This window comes from Aotus nancymaae, unplaced genomic scaffold (assembly GCF_030222135.1).
Source record: "Aotus nancymaae isolate 86718 unplaced genomic scaffold, 86718_ANA_hifiasm-v0.15.2.pri h1tg000009l, whole genome shotgun sequence".
Lineage (NCBI taxonomy): Eukaryota > Metazoa > Chordata > Mammalia > Primates > Aotidae > Aotus > Aotus nancymaae.
In genome coordinates, this window is record NW_026988420.1 from 9,676,686 (window position 1) to 9,698,974 (window position 22,289).

Consider the following 22,289-nt stretch of genomic DNA (forward strand, 5'->3'; position numbering starts at 1 on the left):
AACTCATAGCTGCCTAATAACTATTTACACATACACACCAAGATCATAGAGATTAAAACTAAAATCTCATCTGATGACATCACAAGAAGAGGCTGCTGTGAGGAAGTGAAACAATGCTAAGGGTACTGACTTAATTGGGAGATGGGTGGATGATATGGCTACTAATTAACTTTAAACATAAAGCAAAAAGGTAAGCACTAAAGAAACAGCAATAGGTTTAGTTGTTTCCAAACCACTGGAGGAAAAACAAGGAGAAAAAGAATAACAAGCAATCGAGCCAATAAGATGACAAACTAAAAACAAGAAAGCATGATAAACAGAAAATACAAAATAAGACAGCCAGGAATAGTCCAAACATTTTAATAATCTCAATTAATATGAAGGGATTAAATTTCCCAGAGCTGTTTTGACTATATTAAGGAAAACAGAAGTCAATTACAGAGGATATGAGAAAAAGTGAAGTATTTCATAGTTATAAAAGGCACAACTTACCAACAGTCATGTAATAATGCTCTTACATGTCAGAAACTGATTAAATGAACAATAAGATAGGAATGTAGGAGGCAGTAAGTCTGAACAATTAACAAGCTAAATCCAAAAAAAACTCATACCCAAAATAGGCAAAGCACCCCTCTATCCCCCCAACACTCATAGAATATTTACAAATATTGACCATATAATTCCATAAAGTAGAAACCATACAGGCTATATGACATCTGCTTAGAAATTTTAAATATACTTTTAAATACTTTCTGTGTTAAATATAAAGGCAATTGAATCTGAAATAACCATTACAAATAAACAATAGTCATCACAGCTAAAGACTGTCAGACATAATCAAGGGAGTACTCAGAGGAGTATTTTCAGTCCTAAATACATTTATCATCAGGAAACAAGAAAAACAGATAATAAAATTATTTATATAATACACCTTAAGGCAGTGTGGGGATCAACAACATCCCTGGAGATATGGTCATCAATGAAAGTAGGCCAGGAGTCTAAATTCATTTATTAACCTTAAGGCTATAAAATTTGTATGCTAACCAGTAATAAAAGTACAGACTGTGTTATATTTTAGAGTATCAACTCAGTTGTAAAAGTAGTTACCTCATCCTGATGAGATGAGTTGGCTGGGAATCACATCTTTGAATGTATCAAAATTAAACTGAGTTCCTTAAAGTCAGACATGGCCTTATTTATTTGTATACCTTGAATATAGGCACAATAGAGGCATATAGAGTAAGCACTCAACAGTGTTATAGGAATTGAATTAACTAATGTATGAGGCAGATAATTTCCCAAAATATGGGGCTCATTGGAGTAGGGTGAAATAGAATAAATAGATCTGTGTGGCGAGTACAAGCCTGGAAAACAGTGGCTAAACATGAATCTTCATCTCTGGTCTGTGATGTCACCAGGGTCACAAGCCAGGTGTTCCAGGATTCTGGAGAGGATTTTACCAACACGGAGGAGCTGCTATCAGCTTTCTTACCTTTCTTCCTTGACAGCAAAGATACATGAACTTCCATAATCACAATGTTAGGTAAAATTAATCTTCAACTATAACAGACTAATTTTTTGAAAAAAATTGGTCCCTTTTAGCTGTATGTCAAAAGGGCAGACCAATAGCCACAGCTAGTAAAATGACTAGAAAACAAAATCAAATTCCTCGGTATTATAGGAGACAAAAAGATCTCAGTAGTTTTCATTTACTTTATAATTTTTAAAAAGCTTCAATCAAGCACTTCAGTTGTATCTAAACATACAAAGAGGCCCCATCTGTATTAATATTTTAAACATTCCATATTTGAGCTATGTAAGCCGTGCTACTAGGTGAATTTAAACATGTCCTAAACAGGGAATATTTACATTTCAAAACCTTCTGATTGTATTAATTCGATCTGGTTTATTTTTAAAATATTCCCCCTTGCTACAGAACATCTTCCTTTTCTGCATTAAAAGCAAAATGGCTGTATTTCTCTGCCCATCTTTGCTTAGCTGAATCAATCCTTTTAAAAGCTTTCTTCTTTACTGCTAAACCACTACCTCCATTCTTAACTGACACATCAGTCTTTCTTACATGACAACAATACATTAAAATAAATACAAAGAAAAAAATTCTCCCAGCAAATATTAGATTCAATTCCAATAATACAGACACAGTCTTAAAAATCAGTTATGCATTTATTTGCATAGAACCAAAGGAAAGACTTAAAATTTCAACATACCCCCTATGAGGCTTACAATTTAATTACAAATCCAGTTTTAAGGGAAAAAAGGGTTTTGGTTTTCCTCTACTAACGAGGATGTTACTATTTCACATGCTTCAGATACATGTGCTGACACATCAGACACCTATACATCTTTACTTTTCACAGAATTAGTATCCAGTCCAAAAAAGTCTTTTTTGATGATGTACCGAACACACTGCAAAATCACATTTCTTTCATGTCGAATATCTGGAGCTAGAAGCTAAAAGAAAATTAAAAAAAAAAAATTAACTGGTAAATAAATTATATCTGGGAATACAATCTAAAATATTGCATGTACCCTCTCCATATAAACAAGACAGAACAATAAGAAATATGTATTATATTTACTATTTGCTAAAAAATGATCCAAGAACATGTCCTTTAAATTTACATCAAGACTATCTAGCTTTTTAAACAGTACTAATGCTCATATTTGGAGTCCTCTCTAGGAATATCTAGTATAAGACAGGAAAATGGGTTTAAAAGTCTGCAATCTTGGCCAGGCGTGGTGGCTCATGCCTGTAATCTCTGCACTTTGGGAGGCCGAGGCAGGCGGATCACCTGAGGTCAGGAGTTCAAGACCATCCTGGCCAACATGGTGAAACACTGTCTTTAAAAAAAAAAAAAAAAAGTCTGCAATCTTTTAATCTAAAAATTATGTCAAAGAGGATTGCCCAAACCAAATTCATAAGCAGTCTAGAAATTGATAAGTACATCTATTTACATATAACAATGAAAATAGCAGTAAAAAATACCAATATTCTTGGACTTTTATAACTTTCCATTTTTGTGCTTATTGTAATTAAAAGAAAGCTAAAAATCAATGGTATTTACAATAAGCACATAATCAAGGAATCGTGTAATTTGCAAAAAAAGAATTTATTTTATTTTCTGATGTGATTAATATAGTTCAGCAACATCGTACAGAAACTTTCAGTGGAAATATTAATTTACCAATTATAAGGTAACATTTTTAAAAAATGTAATAGTAGGCCGGGTGCGGTGGCTCACGCCTGTAATCCCAGCACTTTGGGAGGCCGAGGCAGGTGGATCACGAGGTCAAGAGATTGAGACCATCCTGGTCAACATGGTGAAACCCCGTCTCTACTAAAAATACAAAAAATTAGCTGGGCATGGTGGCGTGTGCCTGTAATCCCAGCTACTCAGGAGGCTGAGGCAGGAGAATTGCCTGAACCCAGGAGGCGGAGGTTGCGGTGAGCCAAGATCGCGCCATTGCACTCCAGCCTGGGTAACGAGAGCGAAACTCCGTCTCGAAAAAAAAAAAAAAAAAAAAGTAATAGTATATTTTGGATTCATTTTAATCGGAAGCAACTGTGTCTACATATAGCACCTCAAGAGGGTAGCCACTGAACACTTTAGCTACAAAATAAGCACTTATCTTTTAAGTCAAAACCAAACAAACTTTTCACAGAATGTCAGCAGTTTTACAACTCCACTAAAAAATGTGGAATACTTCTGCTGCTTAGACATGAAACTCTTTGATCTTTGAATAGCTTCATGTCCACTACTGAGAACTCAAAGATGCACTGCTTCTTCTTTACAATTTGAAGAAAGCTATTAGATTTTTGAGCACATAATACTGAGAATAAAGCCAAGAATGCACAAAATAAACACAAATAAATAAAGGTATACAAAGAAAAAAATTAGTATGGTAGTGCATGCCTGTAGTCCCAGCTACTTGGGAGACTGGGGCAGGAAGGTCACTTGAACCCAGGAATTCGAGGTAGCAGTGAGCTATGATCACACCACTGCACTCCAGCCTGGGTGACAAAGCAAGACCCCCAACTCTTTAAAAAAAAAGGTGGGACAGGGAGAGAGGGAAGACAATCCCAGAAGAAAACAAATGAGAATTGTCAGAAAATCTTAGGCCTTTTCTTTCTGTTACTTTATGGTTCTCAATAGACATTTGCAGTAAAAATCTTTTTTTCCCTTCAGCTTGCCATTGTACTTTTAGCTGTGCTTTCACTGGAAACTTAAAAGTCAATAAACCTCAATACATACTTCCTTACCAACTAGTCACACCTAGATTCTTTTAAGTGGCTCTAAAAATTTTATTATTCTACATTCACTGAACATACCAGCTATATGCCAAATGTAGCTGCAGAATTAAGATACAAAGTCTCCAAGGAGAATGTGACTCTGGTAACCCTAAAACGCATGCGCGCGCATGCGCGCGCGCACACACACACACACACACACACACACACACACACACACATACACACAGGCTCTATCTTTCTGACATGAGAACACAAAGATTAGAACCTAAAGAAAAATAACTTACCATTTCCAAGAGATATGGATGGTGTGTTCTTGGTTCGAATAATGTTCGATAGTTTTGATAATCTTTTTTCCTCTTAGGCTTTGTCTTTTTAAAACTTTTCTTTTGGTTCTCACTCTTGGCTTCTGAAAAATTTCTAACAGTTGCTTTACCATCTTGACTTGGACTCTTAGGACTATTGCTATCAAGAACCTGGTTTTCTGCCAGAACGTCTGCTTCAGTCTTGATGGGAGTTTCTAAGTATTATAAAAAACAAACACAAAAATAAAAACAGGTAGACCTTTCAAAAGTAACCCAAAAAATCCACAATAATCCTCCTAGCCATAATACTGGTCACTTAATAACTTTAAACTGTGAAAGATTTTTGCAAGGCATTTATAATGTATTCTGGTATTTTTCAAATTGGGAGTTCTAACTACCAAAAATTGAGGAGACTACCACGAAGAGCTACAGAAAGTGACCTCTATGAAGGAAATAATGCCAGATGGAAATTTAGATCTATACAAAGGAATAAGTGCTGGAAAAAATAAATATGTGAATAAATATAAAAGACTATTTTGGCCAGGCTTGGTGGCTCATGCCTGTAATCCCAGAACTTTGGGAGGCTGAGGTGGGTGGATCACCTGAGGTCAGAAGTTCAAGACCAGCCTGGCCAACATGGTGAAACCTGGTCTCTACCAAAAATACAAAAATTAGCTGGGCGTGGTGGTGGGTGCCTGTAATCCCTGCTACTTGGGAGGCTGAGGCAGGAGAATCGCTTGAACCCAAAAGACAGAGGTTGTAGTGAGCAGAGATTGTGCCACTGCACTCCAGCCTGGGCGACAAGAGTGAAACTCCATCTCAAAAAAAAAAAATAATAATAATAATAATAATAATAAAATACTTTTTTTCTCATCGAAAGAAAACGTTTTAAAACTGACTAATTAAAGCAAAAATATTAAGTATATGTGGAATTTATAACATCTACAGAAATAAAATCTATGACAACGATAGTAAAAAGAAAGGGAGAAGGAATATATAAGTAGTATATTGCTGTAAAATTCTCCGTGTGAAGTAGATAGTATCATTTGAAAGTATACTATAAAAAGTTAAGTTGCATACCATATAAACTGTAGACACACTCATAAAAAAATAAAACAAGTTAAAAGGATAAAAGATATCAAGCATATACCAATGACAAGAAAGCTAGAAAGGCTGTATTAATATCAGACAAAAAAGACTTCAGAATAGTGAACATCACTGGGATAAAGAGAAACAGTTCATAATGCTAAAGGGGTCAATTCATTAATAAGACAAAACAATTAACACCTAAGAACAGACTTTCAATACACATGCAGCAAAAACTGATGGAACTGAGAAGAGAAATAGACAAATCCATTATTATGATGGATACTTGAACACTCCAATCTCAATAAAGAAAAACTAGACAGAAAATGAGTAGGGATACAGAATACCACTAACAATGAACTCAAATTGACAACGAACACCCGGCCTAACACATATTCTTGTCAAGTTCATATGAACATTCACCATGTGTTGGGCCATAAAACAAGTATTAATAAATTGAAGAAACTGAAAGTATACAGGCATATTCTCTGACCGTAACAGAATTAAACTAAAATCATTAACAGAAAACTAGCTAGAAAACCCCCCAAATATTTAGAAACTAAACAACACACTTCTAAATAAACCATGAGTTAAAGAACAAATTGTAAGAGAGATTAGGAAATATTTTGAAATAAATAAAAATGAAAACATAATGTATCACATTTGTGGACTAGAGCTAAAGCAGTTCATAAAGGTACATTTATGGCTTTCAATGCTTAAATCAGAAATGAGAAAAGTCTAAAATCAATTATCTAAGCTTCTACTGTGATGAGGTAGAGTCTGAGGAAAGAGGAAATACTGAAAAGTGAAAATCAGTGGATTAGAGTGAAAATCAATGACAATAGAGAAAAACCAACAAAGCCAGAAGTTGTTTATTTAAAAAGATTAACAAAATTAATAAATGCATAAAGACTTTTTGAGAAAAAGAGAAAAAAATCAATTAACAATTTGAGAAATAAAAGAGGAGGACATCATTATATATCCTACAGATATCACAGAAAATATTAGGAACTATATACCAATAAATTAACAAGTTAGGTGAAGCAAATTCTTTTGAAAAACACAAATTACCAAAACCCACTCAAGAAGAAATAGGAAATATGAATAGTTCTGTATCTATTAAGGAAATTCAATTCATAATTTAAAACTTTTCCCAAAAACAAAATGCCAGGTTCAGATGGCTTCACTATTGAATTCTACAAACAAGAAACAAAAGGAAAAACTGGCAGAAATCCTACACAAACCTCTAAAGAGGAAGAAACAGAGCCCTACTCATACCAAATGTTACAAGAAGAAAACCACAGACCAATATCCCTCATGAACATGTATGCAAAACTCCTTAATAAAATCTTAGCAAATCAAATCCATCAATATATTAAAAGGGTAATAGATCATGACCAAGTAGATTTTATCCTAGGAATACAGGCTGGTTTGACAACTGAAAATCAATTGACATTTCACCATTATTTATGAATCAATGTGATATGACATAAAGAATTCTAATCTAGAAGTTGGGAGACAGGGTGCAATTGCCTAGACAAGAGTGGCAAAATCTGTAATAGTCAAACATTACATAGGACTGAATGTAGAAATTACATTTAAAAAGAAGTATAGGGACAAGCGTTAAAAGCAGACTCTGGTGCCAGACTGTTAGGTTCAAGTCCTAGTTCCATCACTTACTAGCCGTGTGACCTTTGGGCAAGCTACTTATCTTTACCTAAATCTCTTCATTATGAAATAGAGATGATAAATAAGAAAAATCAGAACACTACTTTCTATTATTTCCTTCCCGCTCAAGTACCGATCACTCAATAAAGGAACACAAAATCAAATGAATCAGAGCTTATAATTGTCAATTTTCTACTAAGAAATCAGGATGGGGACTAACATTTGTATTTTTCTCTTTCTTGAGATTTACTACATTTTCCAGCTGAGTATCACATATTAATGTAATGTTCACCAATTACATTTTAAATATAGTCATTCAGTTCTATCAAACGTTTAACACTCTTTTTGGTTTGCAGCCTTCTGAAACAGTCTTTAATTTGGAAATCTTCCCATCATAGCCAAATCGGTTTGAGGAAACAAAATTTTGGGGAGTTGTAAAACTGTGCTTAAATTCTAATACAGTTTTAAAAATGCTAAAATGCTAACATGCAGAACAGATATTAAACCAACCCATTTGGAAGTATTTCTTATTAAATTTATATCTTAGTGATTCTTACAGCCCCAGATGTATTACCTCTTCCTTTGCTTCAGTCTTACTTGAGGGACCCTTTCCTTGTTTAAAAATCTTTCCAGAAAAATGCTATTCATGTTTAAGATTCCAAACACTTTCATGTTAATTCTTAAGTCAAGACAGATCTTAATTAGGAAGACACAATTGTTAAACTCTGGTAGGAAGAAACAGACGGTTCCTATACATTTAGAACCCATGTAAATAAGCAGTGTTCTAGATACTATTTCATGGTTCAAAAGACCACTTTGTTTCCTTGGTTTATTTATTTAAAACTCCCTATGTGTCAATATCCCATCCAACAGCTCAGAATTAATACTGAAATCTAGAAATTTGCTAGTGACCTGGATGGCTTTATAAAGCTGAATTCAAACTATATAAAATAATTCTTAAGACTTAGGAATGTGAAGCAAGAGTTTTCTCCTTAAAGTAGGACATTTTGTATCTTTTAACAGATAATATCTTCTGCTGTTATATATAAAAGGAAAGTCTATGTATCACTGTGCAGGATGACAATAAATGCCAAAGACAGAAACACAATAATGGAAGGCAATGTAAGTTGGCTTCTTTGGACTTTTAAGTCTCCAAACCTGTATTTTATGTCAGGTCTGCTACATACTAACTTGCCAAGCTTATGCCCCCACCCTTTTTTTTTTTTAAGACAGATTCTTAAAAAAAGAATTCTACAAACAAGAAACAAAAGGAAAAACTGGCAGAATTTTAAGAAAAACTAAGCGAGAATTTAAGACAAATTCTCGCTCTGTTGCCCAGCCTGGAGTGCAGTGGCGCACTATCAGCTCACTGTAACCTCCACCTCCTGAGTTCAAGAGATTCTCCTGCCTCAGCCTTCCGAGTAGCTGGGATTATAGGCATGCACCACCATGCCCAGCTAATTTTTGTATTTTCAGTAGAGAAGGGTTTTCGCCATGTTGACCAGGCTGGTCTCAAACTCCTGACCTCAGGAGATCCACCTGGCTTGGCCTCCCAAAGTGCTGGGATTACAGGCGTGAGCCACCGCACCCGGCCAATCTTACCCTTTCTAAGCTTAAGAGTCTATAAAATAAAAAGGTGATCTCAAAGATCCCTTCTAGTTTCCTTTCCTCCTTCTAATTTAAAATAATGGCAGTGTCAAAATAAAGACATGAGTATAAAAATACTGTTCCATCTTAAGAGACAGAGAAGCAAGCATTAGTCCAGCCTGTTTTTATGGGATTCTATAATTTTGGTAATAGTTTTCTTTGTTATCACCTGTTACGAATACAACTGATAAGTAGGAAATGTAATATGTGTTTAAAGAATAACTCCATCTTCATACCAGTGTATGAGAAACAAGAGTACAAAAATGCTGTTTTTCTTAAAATTAAAAAGAGGCAACCATCTGTTAAGGAATACTCTGATAAAGCCACAGCAGCTTATATTTCAAAATTTAAGTAGCTATTAAGAAGCTACCATAGCAAGTCATGACCCACTTAAAAAAGAAAAAACTTCCCATGTTACAGATACATATAAACATTATCTTTCATATTAAAGCCTAATGGCTCCTTATTCAACATCTTCCAAATATGTAAACATTGATTATCTCTAGCCTAGTCAACATTAAAAGTGCTGCCATCTCCAATCTCCATCAAACTATATTTCTTTTTTCTTTTTTTGAGCTGGAGTCTCACTCTGTCGCCCAGTCTAGAGTGCAGTGGCACTATATCAGCTCACTGCAACCTCTGCCTCCTGGGTTCAAGCAATTCTCCTGCCTCAGTCTCCCAAGTAGCTGGGACTATAGGCATGTGCCGCCATGCCCGGCTAACTGTCATATTTTTTGTAGAGATGGAGTTTCACCATGTTGACCAGGCTGGTCTCGAACTTCTGACCTCAGATGATCCACTCTCTATGGCCTCTCAAAGTGTTGGGATTACAGGCATGAACCACCATGCCCAGCCCATCCAATTACATTTGAATCTTCTCTTCATTCTATACAAACACTTTAAGACCTGTATTCTTTTTTTTTTTTTAATTTATTTATTTTACTTTAGATGCATACTATATCTGGCATTTCTCCCCATGTTATCCCTCCCCACCCTCCCCTCCCTCCTCACCCCCCTCCCTCCCCACCCCCAACTGTCTCTCCCCTACCCCCTCAACTGCTCCTCTCCCTGTGATGCTCCTCTCCCTGAGTCCACGTGTTCAAAGACCTGTATTCTTATCCTCAGTACAGTTCCTAGTTGATTACACATCTTGTTCTGAGACATACACATGAATTCTCTCACGGCTGGTAAAGTCTAAACAAAATTACCACACAGAGCCAGGTTTCCATAATAGTAGGATATAGATTTATTCATTAAACACATGCTGGATTATTGATATAAACCTTGGATTAAAAACTGCCACACTGCATCAGATCAAGAGCCTGCTCATGGCTCTTTCAGGTAGCCCTGAAAGAGATGCTGTAGGAAATTAAACTGGTTTATCACAATTAAATTTCATAGTGAAGCCTCACACATTATCATCTGTGACACTATCTTTAAAAGTAAGACATCTATCCTGAACATTAATGACTTCTCAGAAAGACTCTTGAAAAGATTCCACTTCTTCCAACCTTTCAAATGCATAAGCTAATGCAACCACAAGTACAGGTAAAGTTGTTGTGTTTTCCAAATGAAATAATTTATGTAAACATGCTCTAGGAAGAACAATGCCCTATATGCATTAAAACAATTTTATCATACTCTTTGTTATAAAGGACCTCTCTCCATCTACCAAAGATGCTATAAACATGTTATAACAAGCGTTCTTGAGAGCACAGAGAAGAAACAAATTTTCTTTTAGCCATTTCTTTTAGAATTTTCTTCAACTCCATTAGTGGATATTCTCTCTTTCCCTTCCTATTCTTTCATTATATTGTATTTTTTGCCTTTTTCTCCCAGAGTAGCAACACATTTCTTTATTACTCCAGAGTTCCTTTAACCCATGTTAATTTTACTTCTGATTCAAATGAAAAAGGAATTCGAAGACCAAATAAAGAATGCACATCCTGAATGTTATTAATGCACAGTATGCACCTAAGGCAAAAAGCAACAAAATCCTGTAAGAACACACACCATGACTTACCTTCTGGTTCACTCTCTGACCCTGAAAGATTGCCATAGCTACTCATTAGTGAGCATAAGGCTGGTGTCACTTCCTTGGGTATGACAGAACGTTGTGGTTTCTCCTCATCAGACTCTGAAAAGAAAAGAACTGAGATTCAAAAGTGTACCTCAAAACATCTACCACCATGAAAAAGCTGACCATCTCCCACTCCTTCATTTGCTAGTGAAAACTGAGTAATTTCTGATCATTTCCTCAGTCTTTCCAAAAAACTAACTCTAGGAGGCCAGAAACTTTCTCCCTTGGTTTACAAATCTTCATGGGCAGAGAAACCATTTGCCCCAGAGGAGACAGTGGGGAAAATGGAAGCTTTATAGAGCTCAGTTACTTAGCATGCTTCACAGGTCATACAATTTGGGTGTGCTCTAAGTTAATTACATAGTCTTTGCTGTTCCTTTACAGATAGTAGGAAGGCCAAAACTTTATTCAACTTTACTGGATTTGGGATTACTGACTGAAAATTAGGTTTAGAAATAAATAAAATATTAAAATATCTATACTTTTAATTGTTTTCAAGACTGTTTTTCGAGATCCAAATAATATTCAAACCATTCTAGAGGCTTAGTTAAACAGAAATGCTGAAATTAATCCACTCAAAATTTTTTTTTGGAGACAGAGTCTTGCTCTGTCACACAGGCTGAAGTGCAGTAGTGTAATGTCAGCTCATGACAACCTCCACCTGCCAGGCTCAAGCAATTCTCTTACCTCAGCCTCCTGAGCAGCTGGGATTACAGGCGTGTGTCACTATGCCCAGCTAATTTTTTTGTATTTTTAGTAGACATGGGGTTTCACCATGTTGGCCACTCTGGCCTCAAACTCCTGGCCTCAAGTTGATCCATCCACCTTGGCTTTCCAAAGTGCTGGAATTACAGGTGCAAGCCACTGCACCCAGCCCACCCAAAGATTATTTAAAACTTCTAAGAACTTAAATAAACAAGGCAACCATGAGAATTTACCAAGTATAATAATAAAATGCCTGCCAAAGGTAAAGTGTTTGATCTGGGCCCAGCAAGCCTGGTTGTAGCCCCAGGACACCAACTATTATATTTCTTTTTGGCAGCTCTAACAAAGTATTAACTCTATTCTAGACAACCAATTAAAATAAGGCCTCACTGAAGACAATAAGTAATTTGTCTATTTAATTAACCAACTCAACCCAAAATCAACATAAAATGTTTCAAGACTGAGCATTTAATGTTCACCAAATCATCTCTAGGGGAAACCAAAGCATGCCAATGGGAAATGGGAATATCCATTTATGTGAATGTTCAACAGCCACCTTCTGCTGGATGAAGCTAAATCCTCTCTCCTCACTACCCACCATCATACCTACAAAAGTACTCCTTGTCAGTTTTAAGCTAAAATACCTTTTCTCCTGATTAATAAAGGGAAAGTAAAGTATGCAGTTTATATATGTGAATTACTAGTAGATTAAGCAGAAATCTATCACAGTGATTAGTATGGAGACTTTCCATTCATTGGTTAAATGATTAAAGACCAAACTGTAGCATTTATTTCCAAGACTCAAAGACAGGTAACAAAAAGTACAGTAATAGTTGAATATTATGCTCTTCAAAAGCATGATCTGACCTAATCCTAGGTATGTGATGAGTGATGAAACAAAAATCTAGAGAATTTGAGTGACTTTTCCTTAATACAACTATAAATCAGTTGGGTCAAATTTAAAGCCTGGCTATCTGACTCCAAATCCAAATTGCTATCAGTGAGCTAGAATGCTTCCTACAGACATATAAAGTCTTCTTAAAATGAAGCCATCCTATCAAAGTGTTTCTATGGTTCACGATAATGTAATAATGTCTTCCAGCTATAGCTCCATTCCCTTTTATAGTCAAACTCCAAATAGTTATTTGATATACAGTCATACCTTGGAGATATTGTGGATTTGGTTCCAGACCACTGCAATAAAGTGAATATAGCAACAAAGCAAGTCATACAAATTTTCTGGTTTCTCACTGCATATAAAAGTTACGTTTACACTACACTGTAGCATATAAAGTGTACAATAGCATTATGTCTTAAAAAACAACGTTTGTACCTTAATTTAAAAATATTTCATTGCTAAAAAATGCTAAAAATCATCTGAGACTTCAGGAAGTTGTGATATTTTGCTGATGTTGCTGGCTGCTGACTGATCAGAGTTGTGGTCTCTAAACGTTGGGGTGACTGTGGCAGTCTCTCTGCCTTGACTGCTATTCCCTTAGGTTATCAGCTCCTCATTTCATTCAGATGCCTTAATGTCACCTTATCAGAGATGCCTTTATTGATCACTCCAGATAAAACAGCATATCCCCTTCTCTGACCACCATCCTCTATTCTTTTACTCAGCTTCATTCATCTTTATAATTCTTTTTTTTTTTTTTTTTGGAGACTGAGTTTCACTTTGCTGCCCTGGGTTCAAGTGATTCTCCCCTTCGCCTCCTGAGTAGCTGGAATAACAGGCACTTGCCACCATGCTGGACTAATTTTTGTATTGGCCAGGCTGGTCTTGAACTCCTTACTTCAAGTGATCCGCCCACCTTGGCCTCCCAAAGTGCTGGGATTACAGGTGTGAGTCACTATGCCTGGCTCCCACATTTTCTGTATTACCTTTATAATCAGAAAATAACAGGGAAAAAAAAAGAAAAACAAAGGGAAATTGACCCTGAAAAACTGTATTCTTCACAATCAAATTCATGAAGCAGAAGGCAATGGCCTACACAGTCCTTTCCCTCCTCCCTTCCTTTTTAAACTTTGTATTTTGAAACAATTTTGGATTTATACAAGTGTTGCAAAGATGGTACAGAGTTTTCATATACCCTTCGTCCAGTTTCCCTAATGTTACCATCTTACATAACCCAAGTACTTTATCACAGCTAAGAAGTTAACACTGGTACCACACTAGTATTTAAACTACTACAACACTGTACTGTAATTTCACCAGCTTTTCCACTAATATCCCTTTTCTGTTCCAGGATACAATCTGCCATACTACATTGCATTCAGTTGTCATGACTCTTTAATCTTGTCTAAATCTGTGACAGTTTCTCAGTCTTTCCTTGTTTTTCATAAACTTGACATTTTGAAGATTATTGTCAGGTATATGTACAATGTCCCTCAGTTTGGGTCTGCCTGACATTTTTGAAGATTAGACTGAGGCTATGGATTTGGGAGAGGAATACCACAGAGATGTGCCCTTCTCATCATATCCCAGGGTCCATGATGTCAGTAGGACTAATTACTGGTAATGTTGACCATTAAGGTAAGAAAACTCTGCTTTCTCTACTACAGAGTTGCTATTTTTCTCTTTCATTATTCTATTTCTTGAAATGAGTTACTAAGTTTAGCTTACACTCCAGGGGAGAAGAATTAAGCTTCAACTCAAGTAAGGAGTATCAAAGAATTTGGACATATGTTAAAACCACAGTAATTAATAATTATTGCAACTAACAAATATTTTGGGGGGAGATATTTTGAGGCTATAACAAATATTGTTTCATTTTAACATTTCACCACTCATTTTACCATTCATCAGTGGATCCTGCCCAAAACAATTATTACTGTGGTGCTCTAATGCTGACTTGCTACTTCTCTCATTTTTTTCTACATTTTTAGAATTCTTTTGTAAGAAAGATCTGTCCCTCCTCCCTCATAGTTGTTTAGGTACTTATATCAGAATAGACCCATGGATATTTATTCAATGGAGGGTTATAATTTATTATTTATTTTGTGGCTCCAATTGTTCCAACTTTGGCCATTGGGAACTCTTTCTGGTATCTTTCTCACATGCCCACATCTTCACATTTTTTGAGCATTTTCTTACTTTCTGGCACCTTATATTTTCCCTGTCCCAACCCCAGAATCAGCCATTTCTCCAAGAGGTTCTGGTTCCTTTACCAAGAGAATAGTATTTGGAAACCACAATTAGAGTGCTGGGTGTACTTATTCCCAGGAGTGTCACAAAGCTCACTATACTTGACTTACCCAAAGGGTAAGTTACAAATTCACACAAATAAACAACTCTCCCTATTTTTTCTTCTCCCCTCAGTTAAATGTTTAAGGGACACACCACATGTAGTAACACTTCGAAAAATACCGTCCTTTTGGCATTATCAGAACATCTTCTACAATGACTTTTCATCTTAAAAAAAAAAAAACAGTCCCTGGGATCTACCTACCAGTTCTAATGCAGGCCTTTGTAGCACCTATCTGTAAAGACTGTGCTGAAGGCATTGTACTGGCTGACAAATGATACTCAAGAAACCTCATTTTATAAAAGCAGCTAAAACATCTTTCTAAACTGAAAATATCAGTATAAAGATAGCAGCAATTGATCTGATAAAACCAGATTTTAGCACTTTTATAAAATATTAGCTCAAACAATTTCTCTTACCATTAAAACATTAGTGACACTTTTCTTAGGGTAAATCTCACCCCTTTCTCTCATATATACACATCATGTTCCCACCATCAAAAATAATAATAATAATAATAATAATCTAATGCAATGATCTAAAAATTATCCTTAGATTATGAGTTTTTAGAAGGCAGGGAGACTCCTTTGAAATCCGCGGCATTTTAGTGAATTACAGTGCTGGGTGAGCCAAACGCAGGACCTTATAAATTCCCACCAAAAGGAAAGTAGCAAAATAACACGGCCCTTTGAATGTCTTGTCTACTCTAAATACCAGCTGTAGAAGCTTCCTATCTGGCTTCTTTCTGTAACTTATTTTTTATTGATCTCCCCCACCCCCTCATCAACCCCCATCCCACTATTTCCTATTGCCTTTATTGAGCAAAGCACAATTATATGTTCTACCCCAAGATTTGTAATTAAGTATTCTTTTAAAAATGTGATATAGTTTAAAAGTCACCCTCAAAACAGGGACTTTGCTTTATAGTCTTCAACTCTCAAAGGAGACAGTTAACAATGGGTATCCATGACACCCAATGTGCTGGGCCAGCTTATTTTCTTACTTTAATGTCTACCTTAAAACAACCTAGGTTATGCAAGCATATAGTTAGACTCATGTCCCAGTGTTCCACGACAATAGCTATATTTTAACAAATGACTAACGAGTTGGGTTGCCTTTGTCTTGATGCTGAGGCACTTCAGCCACAGATGCTCAATGCCACCTTACTGACTAGCTTTCTTTCTAGCTTAGACAACTGACCCAGTATTTAAAACTACAGGCTAGGAAAGCCATAAACTTGTCGCATATATATTTAAACAATGGCAACAAAATGAACTGGATGCTAACTAATGAGATACCAAAACAAACAAAGAAAAAACAATCCTTAAGTTAGGCCATCCAGCAGAATACATAAGAAAATAAAAAATAGGCTACTAAGGAAATCTAATGACAGCCAATAAGCCACACTCAAAACTGATAAATTGGGAGACTCCAAATAAAAGTGTTTCCCATCAAAACAATGTTAATTCCCAATTCAAAGCAGCTGCAAAATTACTGGGAGTACACATACCACCAAATACAAAGAAAAGGTGAGCCCAGGCAATGATTTTCTAAGCATGATTTGAAGTTTATAAAGATCCTCTAGAACTTCAGTCTTTTCTAAAATCTGAGTGCTCATGTCTGGATTAAGTTCTGAGCTGGAAAAAGGCAAAAAATGGAAGCAATTGGGAGAACCTTATTCTTAAAGTGAGCTTAGTGCTGAAAAATGTCAACTACCATATGAGAACAGTGGGTCATGTTATCACAATGCTGGCCGCTGGCCTGCCACTGACAACTTGAATAACCAGATTTTAAGGTTGGCTGGCTCTGGCCCAAGGTAAGAGAAGCTGCCTCTACTCAAGTGGAAGACATATATTGGAGAGTGGAGAATATCTGGGGCAGGGGTGTCTAATCTTTTGGCTTCCCTGGGACACATTGGTAGAACTGTCTTGGGCCACACATAAAATAACACTAACAACAGCTGATGAGCTTAAAAAAAAAAAAAAAAACACACAAAATTTCATATTTTAGGAAAGTTTACAAATTTGTGTTGGGCTGCATTGAAAGCTGCCCTCAGCTGCATGTGGCCCATAGGCCATGGGTTGGACAAGTCTGATTTAGGACATATGAAAACAGGGGGATAGACTGTCTGTAGCTATACCTGCAGTGAAAAGTTAAAGAACCTATGGCCTAAAACAGCGGTCCCCAACTTCTTTGGCACCAGGGACCAGTTTTGTGGAAGACAACTTTTTCCAAGGATGGGGGTAGGGGGTGGGGTGGGGTGGTGATGGTTTCAGGATGATTCAGCACATTACATTTACTGTGTACTCTATTTCTATTATTGTTACATTGTAATATATAATGAAAGAATTATACAAGGCACCATAATGTATAATCAGTGGGAGCCCTGAGCTTATTTTCTTGCAACTAGATGGTCCCATCTTGGGGTGATGGGAGACAGCGACAGATAATCATGCATTAGATCCTCATAAGGAGCACACAACTTAAATCCCTCGCGTGCACAGTGCACAATAGGGTTCTCGCCCCTATGAGAATCTAATGCTGCCGCTGATCTGATAGAAGGCAGGGCTCACTGGTAGTAAGGCAGCCAATAGAGAATGGCTGTAAATACAGATGAAGCCTTGCTTGCTTGCTGCTCCCTGCCTCCCCATCCCTGCTCCCCTTCCTGGGGTTCTTAACAGGTCAAGGACCTGTACCAGCTACCAGTCTGTGGCCCAGGGGTTAAGAACCCCTGGTCTAAAACACTGATTTGGAAAATGTCAAAGTCCAGAGGAAATCCCAGGTAAAAAATAACATGAATTTAAATGACATTTTTCCTACAAAATTAAGCTACCATAATTTGATCAGTTATTGTGACTTCCTTGGTTATATATTATAAAATATTCAAATTATAAATTTGTAGCTTATATGGATAATTTTTATATTCAAAATCTATGTAGCTTATATGAACTTGTGGCTTATATGGATAATTTTTATATTGAAGATATATGTTCTCATCTTTGACCCTCAAAAAAGGCATGTTCCCATCCTTGACCCTCAGTATAGGTAAGGGTTTCAACATTTAAATCAAAACAAAATTATCTGAGATCTCTTTTTTTTTGTTTTTTTCTTTTGAGACCAAGTTTTGCTCTTGTCGCCCAGGCTGCAGTACAATGGCGCCATCTCAGCTCACTGCAACCTCTGCCTTCTGGGTTCAAGATATTCTCCTGCCTCAGCCTCCTGAGTAGCTGGGATTACAGGCATGTGCCATCACACCCGGCTAATTTTTGTATTTTTAGTAGAGACAGGGTTTCACCATGTTGGCCAGGCTGGTCTCGAACTCCTGACCTCAGGTGATTCACCTGCCTCGTCTTCCCAAAGTGCTGGGATTACAGGCATCAGCCACCATGCCTGGCCTATGATCTCTCTTTCAACTGCTCCTCAGAATCCAACTGAATTACTTTTATCAATGAGGATGAGAGGGATTTACCACTGTTTCTCAAGCTAAGGCATCTACTGAGGACTAAGACAAGCTTAAATAGAAGCAAAATACAATCATCTTTTAGTTGTTTTACCAGATTAGTACATCCTGAAATACTATTTTTTTTTTTTTAAAAAAAAGGGGAAACAATTAACCATCTACCAAAGCCAAGTTAACAAAATGAAGACAACAAAGACTATCCAATATCAGAGTCTTAGAGTCCTCAAGTGTTCATTTAGAAAATTGCACAAAGTGAAAGAATTACACAATTTTCAAATTAGTAACTTACTGATTATAATGGTAGTCTTCACATTTGTGTTTTAAGTGTTTTAATGACATAAAGTTTATATTTGAGTACAGATGGTCTTTTGTCATCAAGGCCACACATTACAAGTCTGAAGAAGCATGTGAGCGCTCTCTAAAATTTTTTGAAAGAAAACAAACAACAAAAAAAAATCAGTGCCCAAGAGTAAACTCAGCACTGGCTCAAAATATCATCTGCCTTTTTCTTGCTCTCTCCCACATCTCAACTATCCTAGACTCAAACAATTTTTTTTTTACACAAATTCAGGCTTCATATTTAGAGGATGTGTAGTGTACTGGTGGAGTCAGACTCATAAGTTCAAATTCTCATTCTGCCACTAATGAGCAGAATGACTAACAAAAACTATTAGGCTGATGCAAAAGTAATTGCATTTTTACTAATACTTTCAATGGCATAAACATACTTAGTCTCTATGTTCCTCATTTCTAAAATAGAAACAGTAACGGTATATGTGTAAAAGGTTGTCATGAGAAGACTTCATCTATATAAAGCATATAGAGCTCAGTAAGTACCTTATTCAATAAGTGTTGATATTAATTTATAATCATTAATATTCTTATTAAATTATCTTATATTTAGCCCAATATTCCCTTATGCCATGATCTTTTTCCATCCTAATTCAGTCAACAAATTAGTTATCCTCTCTTTTCTTGCCATCCATAAGTTCAAAAACTTGCCATGTGATTATCACAGAAGCCAACATCATCCAAACTAAACAGCCTACCATCAAACCCTACAATGTCAGTAATGTTAGTTCACTCACTAATAATCTTTGGGTATTCCTTTGCAGTACAAAGTATTTGCAATTAGATAAAGCCTCACAATGTTACTGGAAGAAAAGGCAGTGTAAGTATTTACATATACATTTTAGTTTTTCAGAAAGAGAAATGGAGTCTCAAAGGCTGAACGATATCTACATGTAATAGCATTTTAATACTTTCATTTTTCAACTAATAAGCAAGTTAAATTGCCCTATGCATTTCAGAGGAAATTCAAGGACAAATATGTGTAAATATAATCTATGCTCTGAAGAACAGTACTAATCAAACATAATGAATTAGTATTATTTGCACAGAGATCATGGTCATACTCAGTAGCACATAGTATACTGACTTCCATTAGAATTGCTGCTTCATAGGTGAAGGGAAAATCCACATATTTGGGCAAATTTGAATGTACAGCATTAATACATTCAAATCAATCTTAAGAAATTTCTATGATTACATCATACTAATGAAAATTATCCAGCAAATATAGTCTTTCTCCCATAGCCTCCCTGCCCCACGTACCCACCCAAGACTCAGAAAAGATGTTCTGAAATACGTTTTAAATAAGATACTACTTTAAAAAAAACACACACAAAAGCATCATTTTGCATTGTTACACATTTGACATTAAACTTTCCACAAACAAGGCTGTGAATAATCAACTTCAGCATCATTGTCTATATACTTACAAACATGTTATTTTCCTGTTTAGCTTACCAGAATCACTGTTTATCAAAACACCAAGAGGATCTGCATTTGCCTCAGGTGGACCTCCTGGCTTCAACTCACTCAAGTGACTGCCTGGTCCAGTGACTGCTCTCTGTCTAGCATTGTCATTTTTCCATCTGTGATTCTTGCCAGGACTTCTGATCTTTGCCATTTGTGAATGTCTGGACATCCCCTTCATCTTGCTGGAGTAAGAAAATTGCAATCCTTAATATAAAAGGCACTGACCTTCCAAGAAAATTCTGAAAAAGACTACTGGATACAAAAGAAATCTAGTTGTAAAATTGATCACTTGTAGCCTACCTAGTACATTAAAGAGACTAAAATAAAAGAAATTCCAGTGACTTCCAAAGACAGAGAAGCTTATGGTAGAACTTTAGAAAGACAATATCCCACACAATATACCACGTTATTGATTCTAGGCTGCAAATTTCTACCCACATTGTTATCCTTCTGAAATTGGGCTGTCGTATTATCATTAAAGGCCAATTTAACTGGCAGCATTCTTTCATTCTTCTATTGCAAACGAAAGCGTTTCTTAGAGTTTATAAAGTATGTTCACTGTTGTCTATTCTTTTTTTTTTTTTGAGATGGAGTCTTGCACTGTTGCCCAAACTGGAGTGCAATGGCACGATTTTGGCTCACTTCAACTTCTGCCTCCTGGGTTCAGGTGATTCTCCTGCCTCGGACTCCCAAGTAGCTGGGATTGCAAGTACCCACCATCAGCCTGGCTAATTTTTGTATTTTTGTAGAGACAAGGTTTCATCATGTTGGCAAGGCTGGTCTCAAACTCCTAACCTCAGGTGGTCTGCTTGCCCCAGCCTCCCAAAGTGCTGGGATTACAGGCGTGAGCTACTACACGCAGCCTTGTCTACTCATTTGAAGTTTCTGAGGCATTTACAAGTATGTCTTGACTTTCTGAAGCATTTATAAATATGCCTTGTTTGACCTTCATGAACCCTCTGAAATAGGTAAGAGAGGTACTATTTTCTCTACTTTATAGGCCTATCACAATACATAGGGCCTATCGCAATTTCACAGCCAGATCAAATCAAGTACCCTCTCAACAGCTACGACTACTTTTAAACAGAAAGCAAGTATCGGCCAGGCATGGTGGCTCACACCTGTAATTTCATCACTTTGGAAGGCCAACCAAGGTGGGTGGATCACTTGAGCTCAGGAGTTCTAGACCACCCTGGGAACATGGTGAAACCTCGTCTCTACTAAAATACAAAAAATAAGTCAGGCATGGAAGCAGCAGGCGCCTGTAGTCCCAGCTACTTGGGAGGCTGAGGCACAAGAATTGTTTAAACTCAGGAGATGGAGGTTGCAGTGAGCCAAGATAGTGCCATTGCACTCCAGCTTGAGCAACAGCGAGAGACTCCATCTCCAAAAAAAAAAAAAAAGGAAGAGAAAAGAAAAAGCAAGCAAGTATTTTTGTGAGCATCTTTTAACTTAAACTGTGTGGGGCAGGAGGTGCAGGAGACAGCTAAAAAAAGGTTCCTTCATGGCAGACAACAACACAAGGTATTCTTTGGTGGGACTGAGTTTTCACAAAGACAGGCTTTGCCATTTTGCCATTTATCAGGCAAATTTTATTTTTCCTTAATAATGTAGGCTGCAGTAAATAGATTAATTAGAAATCTGCATCTAAATCTCAATTTTGTCACTTACAGGCTGTACCTGTTATAAATATTTGTATGCCTAAACCTGTTTACTCTTTTAAACAGAATGGGAATCACGGGGGCATGGAGAGAATTAAGATAATATAAATATAGTACTTCACAGAGCAAGGTAACAAAGTAAATGGCAGTTTACTATCATAAAATTTTTGAAATAATTTGTTAAACCAACATGATTAATTTATGTATCTGCAATTCAGAGATTTTTAATCCTTTTAGGGTCACAATAACCCTTGGAGAATCTCATTATAAAAATTAATATATATAGTCCAAATTTTGCAGAAAGCCATGGGCCAATCTCCGATGTCCATCCACAGATG

General features: G+C 36.4%; 1 protein-coding gene across 1 annotated transcript in view; it reads right to left on the reverse strand.

The window, feature by feature from the left end:
* Positions 1 to 346: 346 nt before the first annotated feature.
* The window catches only part of NUFIP1 (nuclear FMR1 interacting protein 1), a 42,965-nt gene continuing 21,022 nt past the window's right edge, over positions 347 to 22,289 (reverse strand). The window contains exons 7-10 of the mRNA XM_012465192.3: positions 20,279 to 20,472; positions 11,000 to 11,113; positions 4,558 to 4,790; positions 347 to 2,472 (exon numbers count right to left, since the gene is read on the reverse strand). Of these exons, the coding sequence (XP_012320615.3) occupies positions 2,356 to 2,472; positions 4,558 to 4,790; positions 11,000 to 11,113; positions 20,279 to 20,472 (658 nt within the window). The 3' untranslated portion in view covers positions 347 to 2,355. The remainder of the gene's footprint in view (positions 2,473 to 4,557; positions 4,791 to 10,999; positions 11,114 to 20,278; positions 20,473 to 22,289) is intronic.